General features: G+C 40.7%; 1 protein-coding gene across 3 annotated transcripts in view; it reads right to left on the reverse strand.

Annotated features, from left to right (window-relative positions):
- Nucleotides 1-14768, reverse strand: part of STPG1 (sperm tail PG-rich repeat containing 1) — a 38318-nt gene that overhangs the window by 11710 nt on the left and 11840 nt on the right. For all 3 annotated transcript variants that reach the window (XM_087970603.1, XM_087970605.1, XM_087970604.1), the window contains exons 5-9: nucleotides 12966-13067; nucleotides 10307-10480; nucleotides 5066-5171; nucleotides 2570-2741; nucleotides 86-276 (exon numbers count right to left, since the gene is read on the reverse strand). In XM_087970603.1, the coding sequence (XP_087826729.1) occupies nucleotides 86-276; nucleotides 2570-2741; nucleotides 5066-5171; nucleotides 10307-10480; nucleotides 12966-13067 (745 nt within the window). The remainder of the gene's footprint in view (nucleotides 1-85; nucleotides 277-2569; nucleotides 2742-5065; nucleotides 5172-10306; nucleotides 10481-12965; nucleotides 13068-14768) is intronic.

The raw sequence follows: 14768 nt of genomic DNA on the forward strand, positions 1-14768 counted from the left end.
TTTGAGCTTCACTTTCATTCTTCTTCTCAAATGGATGACTATCTGGTCTACTATAGGGGCATTTAATAACAAGTTATATTCTCACCTGGTCCAGGTATGCCTTTGTGGAGTTTATCACCTGTCCAGCGTTTTGTGTTTGAAACAAATACAGCACTGGAGATATAGTGCTTAGAAGGTGCTGTGTAGTCCACTAGGTCATATTGGCCAGGCCCTGGTAAAGGTGGATTTTGTGGGGGAGGGACAGCTGGGGCTGAAAAATTCAAGATGCACTTCCTCCTATCAAAAACAAAACAAAACATAGTTTCAAGCAAAACTGGGATTATTTTAATTGGAGTGATAACCTATGGGAAATCCCCCAGCTAGAGATTTAGGGTCTATAACTCTCATAGTTCCCCAGTCTACATGGCCTAATAACAAATCTAAGTTGAAACTAGAAGACATTAGAACTAAGTTTAGAACAATTCTAGGTTGGCTCTTATTTTGTAGGGACATCTGCATGACATCATCTTGGCCTTCAAAGTTCTTGGTGTTTCAAGACCCTCCAGGATAGCGTGTATAACACTTTGGAGTCAGGTGCTTCAAAATGTAGAAAATGTGCCACCATAACACCTGGCTGCCACTCTTTCCAGCAGTGTTTCTCAACCTGGGACAGCTCTAAGGTGCATTCTAAACCTTCTGGCTTGGACTGGCAACTGGATTCTACCCATCTTAAAGTTGCCAAGGTTAAGTAACACTGATTTAAATCCAACGTTTATGTTCCTAGGATTGTGCTAAAAAGAAGTTGCAAAGCTGGTTTTGCATGAGCAGCGCTATCCCTTCAAATCAGAAACACGACACATTCTTACTCTAGAATACCTTCGCTAGAAATTCTGCCTGGTAATTCTAGAGCATTTTTTAGGGACTTCTTGAAGATAAGAGCAAAAAGTTGCTCTTCTCATTAGAAAAGATGGTGACAATGCATGTATCAGCCGTTACTCTAATGTCAGCTTGACATCAATGGGAATTGAAATGGCCTCTGGAATGTTCTAGTATTTTCTGCCAGCGGAGATGTCTTTGACTCACCAGGTTTGATCTACTCCTTCCCTGTTTGGTTGGTTTATGGCTATTACCCACTGCCTGTTCCCCCTGCATTAAAAATGAGATGTAGTAAAGATACCTCTGACCGTATGCAGAGAGTAGCAGGTCTGTATTAGGAGAGGAGGAAGGGTGAGCTCTGGGAATTATTTGGGCAAGAATGTAGGGGATAGATCTTAATCTTATCTCTAGCAAAATGTCTCCACTGTTTGCAGGACAGTCACTATAAAATTGACTTGGTTGAGCAACTGGCTAATAGTTTTATTAGACCTTGGGTCACATATGAGCGGGATGAAAGCACCTTTGGTTCCCTAGAAATTGTTAAAGAGAAGGTCAAAATCCATCGATTACACACATTGATGTAAAACTAAGTTTGGATTAGAGATTGAAAAATGAGTTCTGCAATCCAGTCTCTTAAAATCCAGAGATGTACTCAGTTATTATACATACTGTACCATAATATATTTACTGTTCTATGCACCTTGAGCAATATTTGCTATTAAGTTGTCCCGTCTGGAATTATTAAGGTAGAAATACATTCTGGCCTATTCCTGCATTAGTTCAAAGGTGGTGGATTTACAACCCTTTTTAATAAGCTGAGCCTGGGAATTTGCTAGTCCAATTGCTTTGAGAGCAACCTTTATTTTATTTTGCTTTTCTTTGGGAGTCACGCTATCAACATCGTCATCTACCTGGAATGTTCTTTTTGCAAAGGGGCCAAGGATATGTGCCCAGAGAGAGAGTTTAGAGCAGTGTTTGTCAACCTTGGCAACTTTAAGACGTGTGGACTTCAACTCCCAGAATTACCCAGCCAGCAAAGCTCACGTCTTAAAGTGGACCAAGGTTGAGAAGCACTGGTTTAGAGCAGTGGTCGCCAACCAGTGGGGCAGGGACCACGGGTGGTCTGTGATAAAATGTTGATGGTCCGCAGAGAAATGTTTCCCCCAAAGCACTCCCCCCAAAGCAATTAATCCAGGCTGTGCCGCCCTTTGGCCCGCCCACCCACTGACCCCACCCTTCAGTCGAGCACAAACCTTACCTTGAGTAGAGCCACGCGAGCTGGAACTGGAAGGTAAGACCAATGGCAGGGGAGGGAAATCCACCCCAGGGTGGCTTGCTGACATTGGTGGGAAAGTCGGTCCCATATTCCAGAGCTGCAGTCGTCACAGGACTGGCCCTTTGGTCATCCCAGAGCAGCTCCTAAAGTCCATGGCAGGCCGGTGCACTCAGGTGGAGGAGCAGCTGCTCTGGGATGACCAAAGGGCCAGTCCTGTGACTACTGCAGCTCTGGAATATGGGACCGACTTTCCCACCAATGTCAGCAAGCCACCGTCTGTCAAAATTCATATTAGTGGTCCATGGGATTTAAAATTATGAGTTTGGTGGTCCCTGAGGTACAAAAGGTTGGTGACCCCTAGTTTAGAGAGATGCCAATTGAATTGCTATTTAAGAAAGGGAGCTGGAGAGGATTGTCAAACGTCTTTTCGGGACTCACAGTCCAGAAAACCTCTTTGATGGTCCAATTGGGGTTTCCAATGGCTGCTGATAGGCTGCTGGTCCCGGGCTCAGGGTTTCTGGATCGGTTGTACGGCCTGTTTTGGATCTAAAGCAGGACACCAGCACTGGAGGAGAAGCCCTGATCAGGGAGTCTTTAATGCGGTAGTGACCTACATTTAAAATAATATAATATAATATAATATAATATAATATAATATAATATAATATAATATAATATAATATAATATAATATAATATAATATAATATAATATAATATAATATAATATAATATAATATAATATAATATAATATAATAATATAATATAATATAATATAATATAATATAATATAATATAATATAATATAATATAATATAATATAATATAATATAATATATAATATAATATAATATAATATAATATAATATAATATAATATAATATAATATAATAATATAATAATATAATAAAATAATAAAATAATAAAATAAAAAATAAAATAATAAAATAAAATAAAATAATAAAATAAAATAAAATAAAATAAAATAATAAAATAAAATAAAATAAAATATAATAAAATAATAAAATAAAATAAAATAAAATAAAATAAAATAAAATAATAAAATAAAATAAAATAAAATAAAATAAAATAATAAAATAATAATAAAATAAAATAAAATAAAATAAAATAAAATAAAAAATAAAATAAAATAAAATAAATAAAATAAAATAAAATAAAATAATAAAATAAAATAATAAAATAAAATAATAAAATAAAATAAAATAATAAAATAAAATAAAATAAAATAATAAAATAAAATAATAAAATAATAAAATAATAAAATAATAAAATAATAAAATAAAATAAAATAAAATAATAAAATATGGAAAACCAACTTTCCAAATGACCCAGTAAGGTATTATTCCCTTTTGAGAGCTGCCCATAATTGTTTAGTTGAGATAGGCAGCCATGACAATCGCAAAAAGGAAGCAAAGATAGTACCAACGATAATAGGTGCTTTTGGTGCAATCCCACAATGTCTGGATACCTCTTCACTGGCATTGACAAAATTATCATCAGTCAATTGCAAAAAAAAAAAAGAGCAGCTTACATCTTGCAGCGATGCCTTTAACACCATCAACAACATCTATCTATGCCAGGCCCTTGGGAAGGACGGATAGTTGGATAGAAATGCCGAATCCAGTCTAAACATCTGGCTGACTCTGTGATGCACCATAATAGTAAATATAAGTAGTCCTTGACTTATGACCAGTGGTGGGATTCAAAAATTTTTACTACCAGTTCTGTGGGCATGGCAGGGGAAGGATACTGCAAAATCCCCATTCCCTCCCCACCCCACTAACCTGCTTTCCAGCTCCGTTCTCCTGTGCAGGGCAACCAAAGAAGACCCAGCCAATCAGCTGGGACTCAGGAGGCAGAGAATAGATGGGGGCGGGGCCAGTCAGAGGTGGGATTCCAAACTACTAAAAATTTCCACTACCAGTTCTCCAGAACTGGTCAGAACCTGCTGAATACCACCTCTGCTTATGACTACAATTGAGCCCAAAATTTCTTTTAAGTGAAACATCTGTTAAGTGAGCTTTGCCCCATTTTACAACCTTTCTTGCCACAGTTGTTAAGTGAATCACAGCATTTAGTTAGTAACAAGGTTGTGACACTAATCTGGCTTTCCCGTTGACTTTGCATCTAAGTATGAAAAATGGCAATCGGTCACTTTTTTTCAGTGCCATTGTAACTTCAACGGCCACTAAATGAACTGTTGTAAGTCAAGGACTACCTGCATTTAGGGTTAGCTCGTACTTTTCATTAGGACCAATAGAAATTATGCAAAGATGTACATGAACTTTTTGAGTTGTTCAAAACTCTTCCTGAGCATGGAATTGAGGCTGGAAAAGAAGCTGGAAGAGTGAGTGGCATGTTTGAAACATCTGGCCTGTATTCTTGGCCTTCCTTCCATTTCTTGCCCAAGAAAGTGTTCTGGCTTCTTTTTCCCATAGATCAAAGTAGCAGTGGTTGCTATGTATCTTTGAATGGAAAACAAACATCCATTACTTGTAGTAAGAGTGAAATCTTCCAGCTTCTTGGGCAAAATGATTTTTTAGGGCTACATCTGCCAAACATTTGGATTGGGGGAGGGAAGTCTGCCATCCTTTCAAAGAATTATTTCAGTTTCTGAATAACAGACTGTCCAAGGAAAGCTAAGAATTATACCCAGTCACGTAGAAAAATGTTAGGAAAGTAGAGCATTTTATTTGTTAAATTTATTGTTTTTCCCCAGCCTTTCTTCTTCCCAGGTCATTGCTAAGTGGCAAATCATGTGGCGCAGGTGAACAACTAATAATTTTGTTACACAAGGCTGGTTGTGCATAGCATTTTTATGGACTTGGCAAGGATGAACTGGTCTCTTTACATCATGCATTTAATTTCTGTCGTCTTTTTGAATATTATACAAATAAAGCACATTTTTGCTTACACGGAGAAGGCCATCGTTCCTTGCTGCTACATGATATGGTCCGTTTTGTTTTTGAGGAGAAGACAGACTTGGCACTGTAGTTCTGTTTGCAAAAATCCACTGCAATCTGGAAATGCAAATCTGTGTTTTGCAACAAGCTGATCTTTCAGGTGTCATTAGATTGCTTTTTAATTGGACATTAAATCTGCCTACTTCCCAAACAGTTTCTCCGCCTGAAGTATTACAAGCGCATCAGCCAAATAATAGTCTCCTAAAATATATAAATACCATTAGTCTAGAATAAACTTCAATAACTAACATGATGGTCCATCTTTTATGGCATGGCCCTTGGTCACTGTTGGATAAAACTCTCTCTTGTACGTTTTTTTTCTATGATATACTCCACAATTTAACTAAAATACATGGAGGAATGAAGTTGTGCAAAATCAGGTACGATGATCTGTGTTTTATTCTTTAGAGCAGCATTTCTCAATCTTGGTAGCTTGACAATATGTGGACTTCAACTCCCAGAATTCCCTAGCAAGCGGCTGGCTAGGGAATTCTGGGAACTGAAATCCACACATTTTCAATTTGACAAGGTTGAGAAACACTACTTTAAAGAATTTGTTTTGGTCTACATCAGGGGTGTCAAACTCGCAGCGTCACATGACATATCAGGACTTTTTTCCCCTTCGCTAAACCGGGCATCGGCGTGGCCAGCACTTGATGCATCCAGCCCACGGGCCAGCAGTTTGAGAGCCCTGGTCTACATTATCTCCATGGTCTATATCAAGGGGCCTCCAACAGTGGTGGGATTCAAAAACTTTTACTACTAGTTCTGTGGGCCTAGCTTGGTGGGCATGGCAGGAGAAGGATGCTGTAAAATCTGCAGTCAGAGCTGGTATTTGCCAGTTCTCTGAACTACTCAAAATTTCCGCTACCAGTTCTCCAGAACTGGTCAGAACCTGCTGAATGCCACCTCTGGTCTCCAACTGTTATATGTGGAAATAACATATGTATTTGCCTGTTACACATAACAAAGTATAGAACCAAAGAGACTCATTTTTGTTCGTAATGTGACCTTCTAGAAAGATATCTGAACACTTATATAAGCATATCATGTTTTGTAACTTGTTATTCTGTAACGTTAAAAATATTATGTCTTTGGCTGGAATGGGGGTTTATATTTTGGCTTGAGATTTCATGTCAGAAAGGCTGGGTTGTCCTGACATTAACGGAACTGATTAATGACCCATTATGTTCAGAAGAACATAACAGGAAGATGCCATGAGAGCAAGGGTGGTTTCCAAAGAAAGGGAAACAGGTGGTAGGCTATGGGTGTGGCATAGGGACTTACGTAGCTGGATAGGTTGTGAACCCAGGAAAGGGGCAGGCACTGTATATATTCCCGAGCCTTCCTGTGGAAAGATGTCTTCTGCTATTAGCAGAATTCCCTTTTGCAAAAGCTTAATAATAAAACTCTTGTTTACTGTCTCCACTTGTGTCTTGTGATTTTTCTCACACCAACCTTGACAACTTTAAGACTTGTGGAATTCAACTCAAAGCTGGCTGAGGAATTCTGGGAGTTGAAGTCCACAAGTCTTAAAGTTGCCAAGGTTGGAGACCCCCTGGTCTATATTAACCAATGTCAAGGGCAGAAACAATACCCGCTGAACTGAAGCTTTTACAATATGTGTTTTTCTCCAGTTCACATACACCTGTTTTTAGTGAGTACAAATAGATAAATTAAGGGCTCATTATCCTATGGTGAATTTTGCACAACCCTGAGGGAAAGGTGTAACTGCTGGATCTACTTTGTAAGGAATTCTTTGTCTGGAAACTAATTACCCTTTCTAATCCATAAAAGACTTGGGCAACAAATTAGCCTCCAAATAAAACATTGTTCATTGGGAGACTGATAACATAATTGGGACTTCAGAGACTGGAGAAGCCTTCGCCAACCTGGTGCCCTCCAGAGATTAGAAAGATGGGGACGGTAATCCAATTCATCATTGGATTACCATCTCATGAAGAACCTCAGAATGGAGTCTTCACAGGAGTCTTCTCTATGTGGCACTAAGTATCCCTGCTGGAGTACAACTCCCATCACACCTGGTGTCTTATGGTAATCTAAGAGCTTAGGTGCAAACTAGTAACGTCTTCTACACTTGTCAAAAGACAGAGACAATCCCACAAATTCTAGCTTGATCTGGGTCCTTTGCAGGTGCCAACAAAGTATGATAAAGGCCAATTTGATCTAAAGGGAATCAATAGCGTTGGGCTCTCATATCAATCAGTGTCTTTGGAGACAATCAAAGCAGCCTTTTGATTAGCTCAGTGCTCTTCTGCTTGATTGGACCTCAGCTCTCCTCTCTATGCAGCTGGCCTGGGGAAATGGAAGGGGGAGCTAAGACTTTTGGAGTACCTGATGATGCTGTTTGATCATTATCTGCTGAGGTGACCCAAAAGGGGCAGATTCCCAGCCAAAGCACAAGCCAGATTTAAACCCACCTTCAGCTGTGCATGTTCAGTAAGGGATCTTGGGCCAGGCCATCTTTCTCAGCATAGCTTACCCTACAGCAGGGGTGTCCAACCTTGGCAACTTTAAGCCTGGAGGACTTCAACTCCCAGAATTCCCCAGCCAGCAAAGCTGGCTGGGGAATTCTGGGAGTTGAAGTCCTCCAGGCTTAAAGTTGCCAAGGTTGGACACCCCTGCCCTACAGGATTGTTCTGCTAGGAAAAATGAAAGAGTATTCTACCTAATGAATAAAGAGTGGATAAAAAGTGCAGAGAAGAGCAACAAAGATGATTAGGGTTCCGGAGGCTAAAACATATAAAGAAAGGTTGCTGGAAATGGGTATGTCTAGTTTATTGAAAAGAAGGACTGGGGGTGAGATGAATGCAGTGTTCCACTATCTCCGGGGTTGCCACAAAGAAGAGGGAGTCAAGCTATTCTCCAAAGCTTCTGTGGGCAGGACAAGAAGCAACGGGTGGAAACTAATCCAGGGGAGAAGCAACTTAGAACTAAGGAGGAATTTCCTGACATTGAAAACAATTAATCAATGGAACAACTTGCCTCCAGGATTTGTGAATGTTCCAACACTGGAAGATTTTAAGAAGAGATTGGACAACCATTTGTCTGAAATGATATAAGGTTTCCTGCCTGAGCAGGAGGTTGGACTAGAAGATCTCCAGGGTCCCTTCCAACTCTGTTATTCTAAGAATTATTCTAAGAATTCTAATGACTTAAGTTCTGTAGGAAAATGAGTCTGTAAGCCCAAAAAGCAAACAAACAAATTAGACAGTAGAGAGAAACTCCAAAGAAAATATTTTGATTTGTTGTTTTTTTTTCTGTTGTTCAAGTTTAGTTGTGTTTTTTTTTTTTTACCTTCCAGCCACTTTGGAGCGCTAATCTAATTCTCCCCCTTTATCTTCTCAGGTTGAACTCTGCTTGAATACATGCTGCAAATATGAGTCCTTCCCGTTTGGTGTCCTCACCCACAGCCATAAATTATTGTGCTTGCCTATTTTTTTTTTAAATAGATCATTTCCTGTTTGGCTTCTCCAAAGGTTATGCAGTACAGTTAAATCTAAAAGTAAATCATGGGTTAGTGATTAACTCAAGGAGGATTTCTTCTTTGCAAGAGAAATATTCTCTATAATATTCAGTTTCAGTTAATATTTTTACTAGGGTGGGCTGATGATAAGACAGCGATGAATGGCAGGGATGGGGCAAAAATTGAGAGATTCATCAGAGAGATCAATTGCGGTTTACTTCAGTATCATTCCACCATTCGTTCATCTTTCCATGCTTCTCACCAGGTAACTGGTAAAAGACACAAGGTAGACCAGACTATGAAACCCATGCCATATAGATCAGATTTTCTTAGACTATAGCTGACCTATAGTAGACTAAAAGAACCTTTCAAGTTTGAATATGCTTGTCCTTAACTCCCTTTATCTTCATGTGACCTAAAGAGGGACTTGTCTTTTTTCTCAAGTGCTTTTCTTGGTCTGGGCTCAAGCCTCTCTTATTTGACCATTGCCTTAGTAGCAAGTCCTCCTCCTGTCTTCAAGGCAATTCCCTATGCCCTCTACATTAAGACTTCACACAAACTATTCTTGAACTATATTGTACTGTACACTCTTCTCTTCCACTGTTGGTCAAGACTTTTCTTAGAATCAGCCACAACACCAAAAACACTGGCCAAGCTTTCAAGGTCTGCAAAATTTATTCCCAAGATGAAATGCTACCAAAGAGCAGGGTCAGAGAAGATGTAATACAAATGTACCAAATCACGAGTTTTGTGATGCATAAAATGTGGAGTAAACCAGAAGAAAGTTTGGTTGCTTTATTTACCCCTGTAGATCCCTTGCAAACCAGGAGGAATCAGCTTTAACTGATCCATCTGTGGCCTGATACATCTATTTCCTATAATTCACATGTTTCAGCTCTTCACTACACTGTATTTGACATTAAAAAAAACAGAGCCACCCATTCCAATTTCAGACCTGCAGCTCTACTTTGCTTTTTTGGTGTTTTTTTTGGAGAATGCTATTCCTAATTATTAGCTTGTTTCTAAATGTGATTTAGTACATTAATTTCCTATCTCCTGCAATAAGTGGCATCACTTAACCAACATTGGCTAGCCTCAAGAAAACTAAGAAGGATTGGGCTGAGTTAACATTGATTCACACTCTTGAGAAAAATCAACTGTGCCTCGACCTCTCATTGGTATTAATGAATGGGTTTTGATGCAAATGTGCCAATGCAGTGTTTATCAACCTTAGAAACTTTAAGATGGTGGTCAGGGGAATTCTGACAGAGGGTTGATAAACACTGCTTTAACAAAACCATGCCTTCAATAAGGTAGAAGTGAGCAGCTCTCTTGGTGAGCTTCAATTCCATTTCATCCTCCTCCATTATTTCCCCAACTTGCCTCTTTCCAACCTTGATGTAGGAGATGATCAGGCTGAGCCCAAGAGAGGGGTCAATGCATCATCAGAGCCCCTTCACACCCACAAGAGATCTAAGTCCAGCCCACCTTGAATTCCGTTGACTCTTATCCATGGCCCACTCGCTTCAACCATTAGTACTTCAGATTCTTATACAGAACTTTAGCGTACCGTAATTCCATTTAAACAGTATACATTCATCTGAACTTCCTGGACTACTGATTTCCTGTGCTGGACACTTTGAAGTCCCAATTGGCCTTCTGCTCTCCACCTCCCTTCCCTTTGGGGCTACAGGTCATTTCTTACATTGTATTGGTTGGGGGCTGGCCCAGTCTTCTTGGCAATCTTCCTAGCGAATGGTGGATGAAACATGCTAGAGTAGCCCAAGCTGAAGTCTTTCTTGGCAAGCAGAGTAGGTGAGATGTCATAGGCATTTGAAGCAGGATAGTTGGGAATTCTCTGGTGAGCAATCCGGACATCCTGCAAAGGTTGTAATGAAGCTGAATAATTTTTAGGTATACCACTGGGTCAACTTTACCACTGTCCCTACCCCAAAAAGTTCATTTACTGACCCACTGCTGAAGGATGTTGTAGGCAGCAGAACGTTCTCCACAGCGTCTCCAGACCCTGTCACGTCTGTCACATGTGCTCAGTGTGAACCTGCTTTCATTTGTGAAGAGCACAGGGCGCCAGTGGTGAATTTGCCAATCTTGGTGTTCTCTGGCAAATGCCAAACGTCCTGCACGGTGTTGGGCTGTAAGCACAACCCCCACTTGTGGACGTCGGGCCCTCATACCACCCTCATGGAGTCTGTTTCTGACCGTTTGAGCAGCCACATGCACATTTGTGGCCCGCTGGAGGTCATTTTGCAAGGCTCTGGCAGTGCTCCTCCTGTCCCTCCTTGCACAAAGGTGAAGGTAACAGTCCTGATGCTGGGTTGTTGCCCTCCTACAGCCTCCTCCACGTCTCCTGATGTATTGGCCTGTCTCCTGGTAGCACCTCCGTGCTCTGGACACTACGCTGGCAGACACAGCAAACCTTCTTGCCACAGCTCGCATTGATGTGCCATCCTGGATGAGCTGCCCTACCTGAGCCACTTGTGTGGGTTGTAGACTCCATCTCATGCTACCACTAGAGTGAAAGCACCGCCAGCATTCAAAAGTGACCAAACCATCAGCCAGAAAGCACAGGAACTGAGAAGTGGTCTGTGGTCACCACCTGCAGAACCACTCCTTTATTGGGGATGTCTTGCTAACTGCCTATGCTTTCCACCTGTTGTCAGTTCCATTTGCACAACAGCATGTGAAATTGATTGTCAATCAGTGTTGCTACCTAAGTGGACAGTTTGATTTCACAGAAGTGTGATTTACTTGGAGTTACATTGTGTTGTTTAAGTGTTCCCTTTATTTTTTTGAGCAGTGTATTTCCTTTTGATTCCCCACTCACATTTTTATGACGAGATTGCCATCTGAACAAGAATTTTCATCCCAATGAGAACCCTCTTAAACTCCTCCCTGGAGTGGTAACATCACTGCAAGTTGATTTATTTATGGTGTCATTTTCACATCGCAACTCTTTCCTGGACAGTGCTCGGTGCAATGACAGCTGGTATTTATCTGCCACTCCAGAGACAATTTGGATATATTGTCTCAGTGATGACATAAATATAAGCTCGCACCACATTAGTCAGGATTAAAATGTATCGTGTGATTAACATCTTCCCAGAATTAAACAAACTGGTATACCGAGTTGGTTAAGAACATGAAGTCCAAGAGATGAGTCTGGCTTAAATGTCAGCTCAGATATATTATAGCAGGGGTGTCGAACTCAATTTCATTGAGGGCCACATCAGGGTTGGGTTTGACCTTGGGGGTTGGGTGGGCGTGGCCAACTCGATGTCACTCGTGTCAGGGGCACCTGTGGTGGCCAAGCACTCTGCCAGAGAAAACGGAGCTTGGGAGGGCTGTGTGTGGCTGTCCAGAGCTCTGTTTTCGCTGGCAGAGGGTTGCTGGAGGCCATCGCAGCCTTCCAAGCTCCGTTTTCAGTGGCAGAGGCACTATGGGCCAGTCCTTCACTGTTTTCAGGGTGGCCCTTGTGGGCCAGATCTAAGCACCCCTGTATTACAGAGTTTACAAGACACGGTTAATAAATAGCAATAGCACTTAAACTTATATATCACTTTACAGTGCTTTTACAGCCCTCTCTAAGCAGTTTACAGAGTCAGCATATTGCCCCCCAACAATTTAGGTCCTCATTTTACTGATCTCAGAAGGATGGAAGGCTGAGTCCTTGGTGAGATTCGAACTGCCAAATTGCAGGCAGCCAGCAGGCAGCAGAAGTAGCCTGCAGTACTGCACTCTAACCACTGCGTCACCGTGGCATATAAATACTTTTGCAAATAAATATTTTTAAAACTGAGGAATCCAGATTTTAGCTTTCTATGATGTGCAGATCCAGTTTTGGACAAGCAAGGATACATATTTTGGGATTAAGGTTAAGATCAGGGTTAGAAAAAGTTGATTCCTCTACATTTTAAAAAAATTCTTTTGTAGGTTACTTTTAAGAATCTAGACTAGTTGAAATATAGCCATCTCTGCCAGTGGGTGAATGCATGTTTTATCTTAGGACAGAGGTCCCCAAACTTGGTAACTTTAAGACTTGTAGACTTCAACTCCCAGAATTCCTCAGCCAGTTTTGGTGATTGTGGGTTAGTGCAGGGACCTCCAACCTTGGCCACTTTAAGACTTGTGGACTTCAACTCCCAGAATTCCTCAGCCTTCTGGGAGTTGAAGTCCACAAGTCTTAAAGTGGCCAAGGTTGGGGACCCCTGTGTTAGGAAGTGAATACAATGCTTTTAAACAGCAGGAAAACAAAACTGTGAGCTAGAAAGTGTGATAGTGTCACCTTATTTCTGTCTCTTTCTCCTCTGCAGATAAATACCATTTCCACAAACTATTTTCCTTACCATGGAAGGGAAAAAACAGGTTCCTTTCCGAGACTGGGAGACATTGTCGAGAAGCATAGATTGATGGATGATATTATAAAGTCCGGGCCCTGGATTTTCATTCTGGAAGAAACATAAGAAACATATTATGGAGGATATCACAACAAACTGCCTGCCCATACTCAGGATTAGGGCCTGATCAACGTGTGCTTCAAATAGCTATTAACAGAAAGAACATGGAGGGGTTTTCCCAGTATGTTTTGTTCCTTAATAATTAGATTTCTTGAAATGGTCTTGACTGATGTAAAGCAAGGGTTCCTTAAATGTGTTCCAAGGTCCACTAGTGGTCCAGATACAAAAAATGTTTTACAAGGTCAAAATGTTGAGGATTACTGAATCTAAAAATTTGGGAGATTTGTCCTTCTCTCTTCAAAACTCACTAGAGTCACCTGGGAAAACCAAACTCTTCGTGAGATGTGAGGATCTTGTAAGATTTTGACCATTATAATTCTTTTTAAAAAATCCTTTTTATAATAATTTCTTTTTGGGATCCTCTCTATGCCGTCTGCTCTCAGATGCCATATTGCCAGCAATGACCTGATCTGCAGATTAAAAAATAGACTATTTTTAGTGATAGTACAATCAATGACCTTATGTCAGGACAATTTTTTTTTTTTGCTCTTCTGTAAAAAAAAAAAAAACAGGGTCCAGTTTTGCTACTTTACATATTCGTGTTTATGCTAAAATAGGGCAATTTGCTAAATTGGCAAAAAGCATCAAGAGTTCTTTAAACAGAACCCACTGTTCTACTTGGAAACCAAGGTGCCCTTGGTGCCAGTATAAGGGAATGGGCCTTCCCCCATGGAGGGTTTTACCTGACATGAGCTTGACCTCATGGGTGGAGACACACAATGGCATCAAAATGTGAATAACCTTTCCATTTTCATAAGCCACTCAATATCTTGCTGGCTTGTGGTTTCATTTCTGGTCAATTGTCCCTGTGCTCTAAGTAGGTTCTTCTTTGCTTGTTTCAGAATCAGAATAATCTCATTTTAATGGAGCATATCTCAAGTTACACGGCAAAGCAGGCCTCAAGCAGAAGATTAGGTTTCTCCAGTGTCTGTGCTATGGCCCTAGAGAGAGACTCAAGGAGCGTAAATCCATTGCATGCTTAATCCCACCTAGACATCTGATTTGCCCTGAATTGTTTAAGCGTGTGGGCAGAATGTATTATTTTAAGGAGCCACACCCCTCCTGACTCAATTTCCATCCAGAACGACATTTCTTTTATTCCTCAAAGAGTGCTGGGTGGGTTTGCTATTTATAGAAAGGAAGAAAGCAAAACAAGACGGTTGTCCTGCACATCATTTTCAGTCTTCTGCAGATGACACAGAGAGCTTCGTCCAAAAATGGGCTTAAAGGTTTTGCAAGAAATGTCACACAGTCAGTCAAAACAGTGACACTGGCCAAGGTGGGATCTAGAGAATTCAGACCTGGTTCACAGCCTGCACCAAACAGTGGTAGGTTTAATCATGGTTTGTTGAACAACCACCACTCAGAAAGCCACAGATCATGGTCTAGAACAGGAGTTCCCAACCTGGAGTGCAAGATACTATTTCGGAGGGAGCAATAAAGAGTGGCTTGTGTCCCTAAGTGATGAGTCACAAGTCACAATGACTTTTGTAGAGGGTGCGAACATTGATTAAACCTTTCCTAGGGCTGTGCCACATAGAAAAGGTTGGGAACCACTCAGGTGGGATTTTACTGGTTTGGACGGTTCTATAGAACCGATTGTTATGATTCTGCACAGTTCAGAGGACTGGC

This window comes from Notechis scutatus, chromosome 8 (genome assembly GCF_049901735.1).
Source record: "Notechis scutatus isolate UNSWTSFEM ecotype Mainland chromosome 8, rNotScu1.2, whole genome shotgun sequence".
NCBI lineage: Eukaryota > Metazoa > Chordata > Lepidosauria > Squamata > Elapidae > Notechis > Notechis scutatus.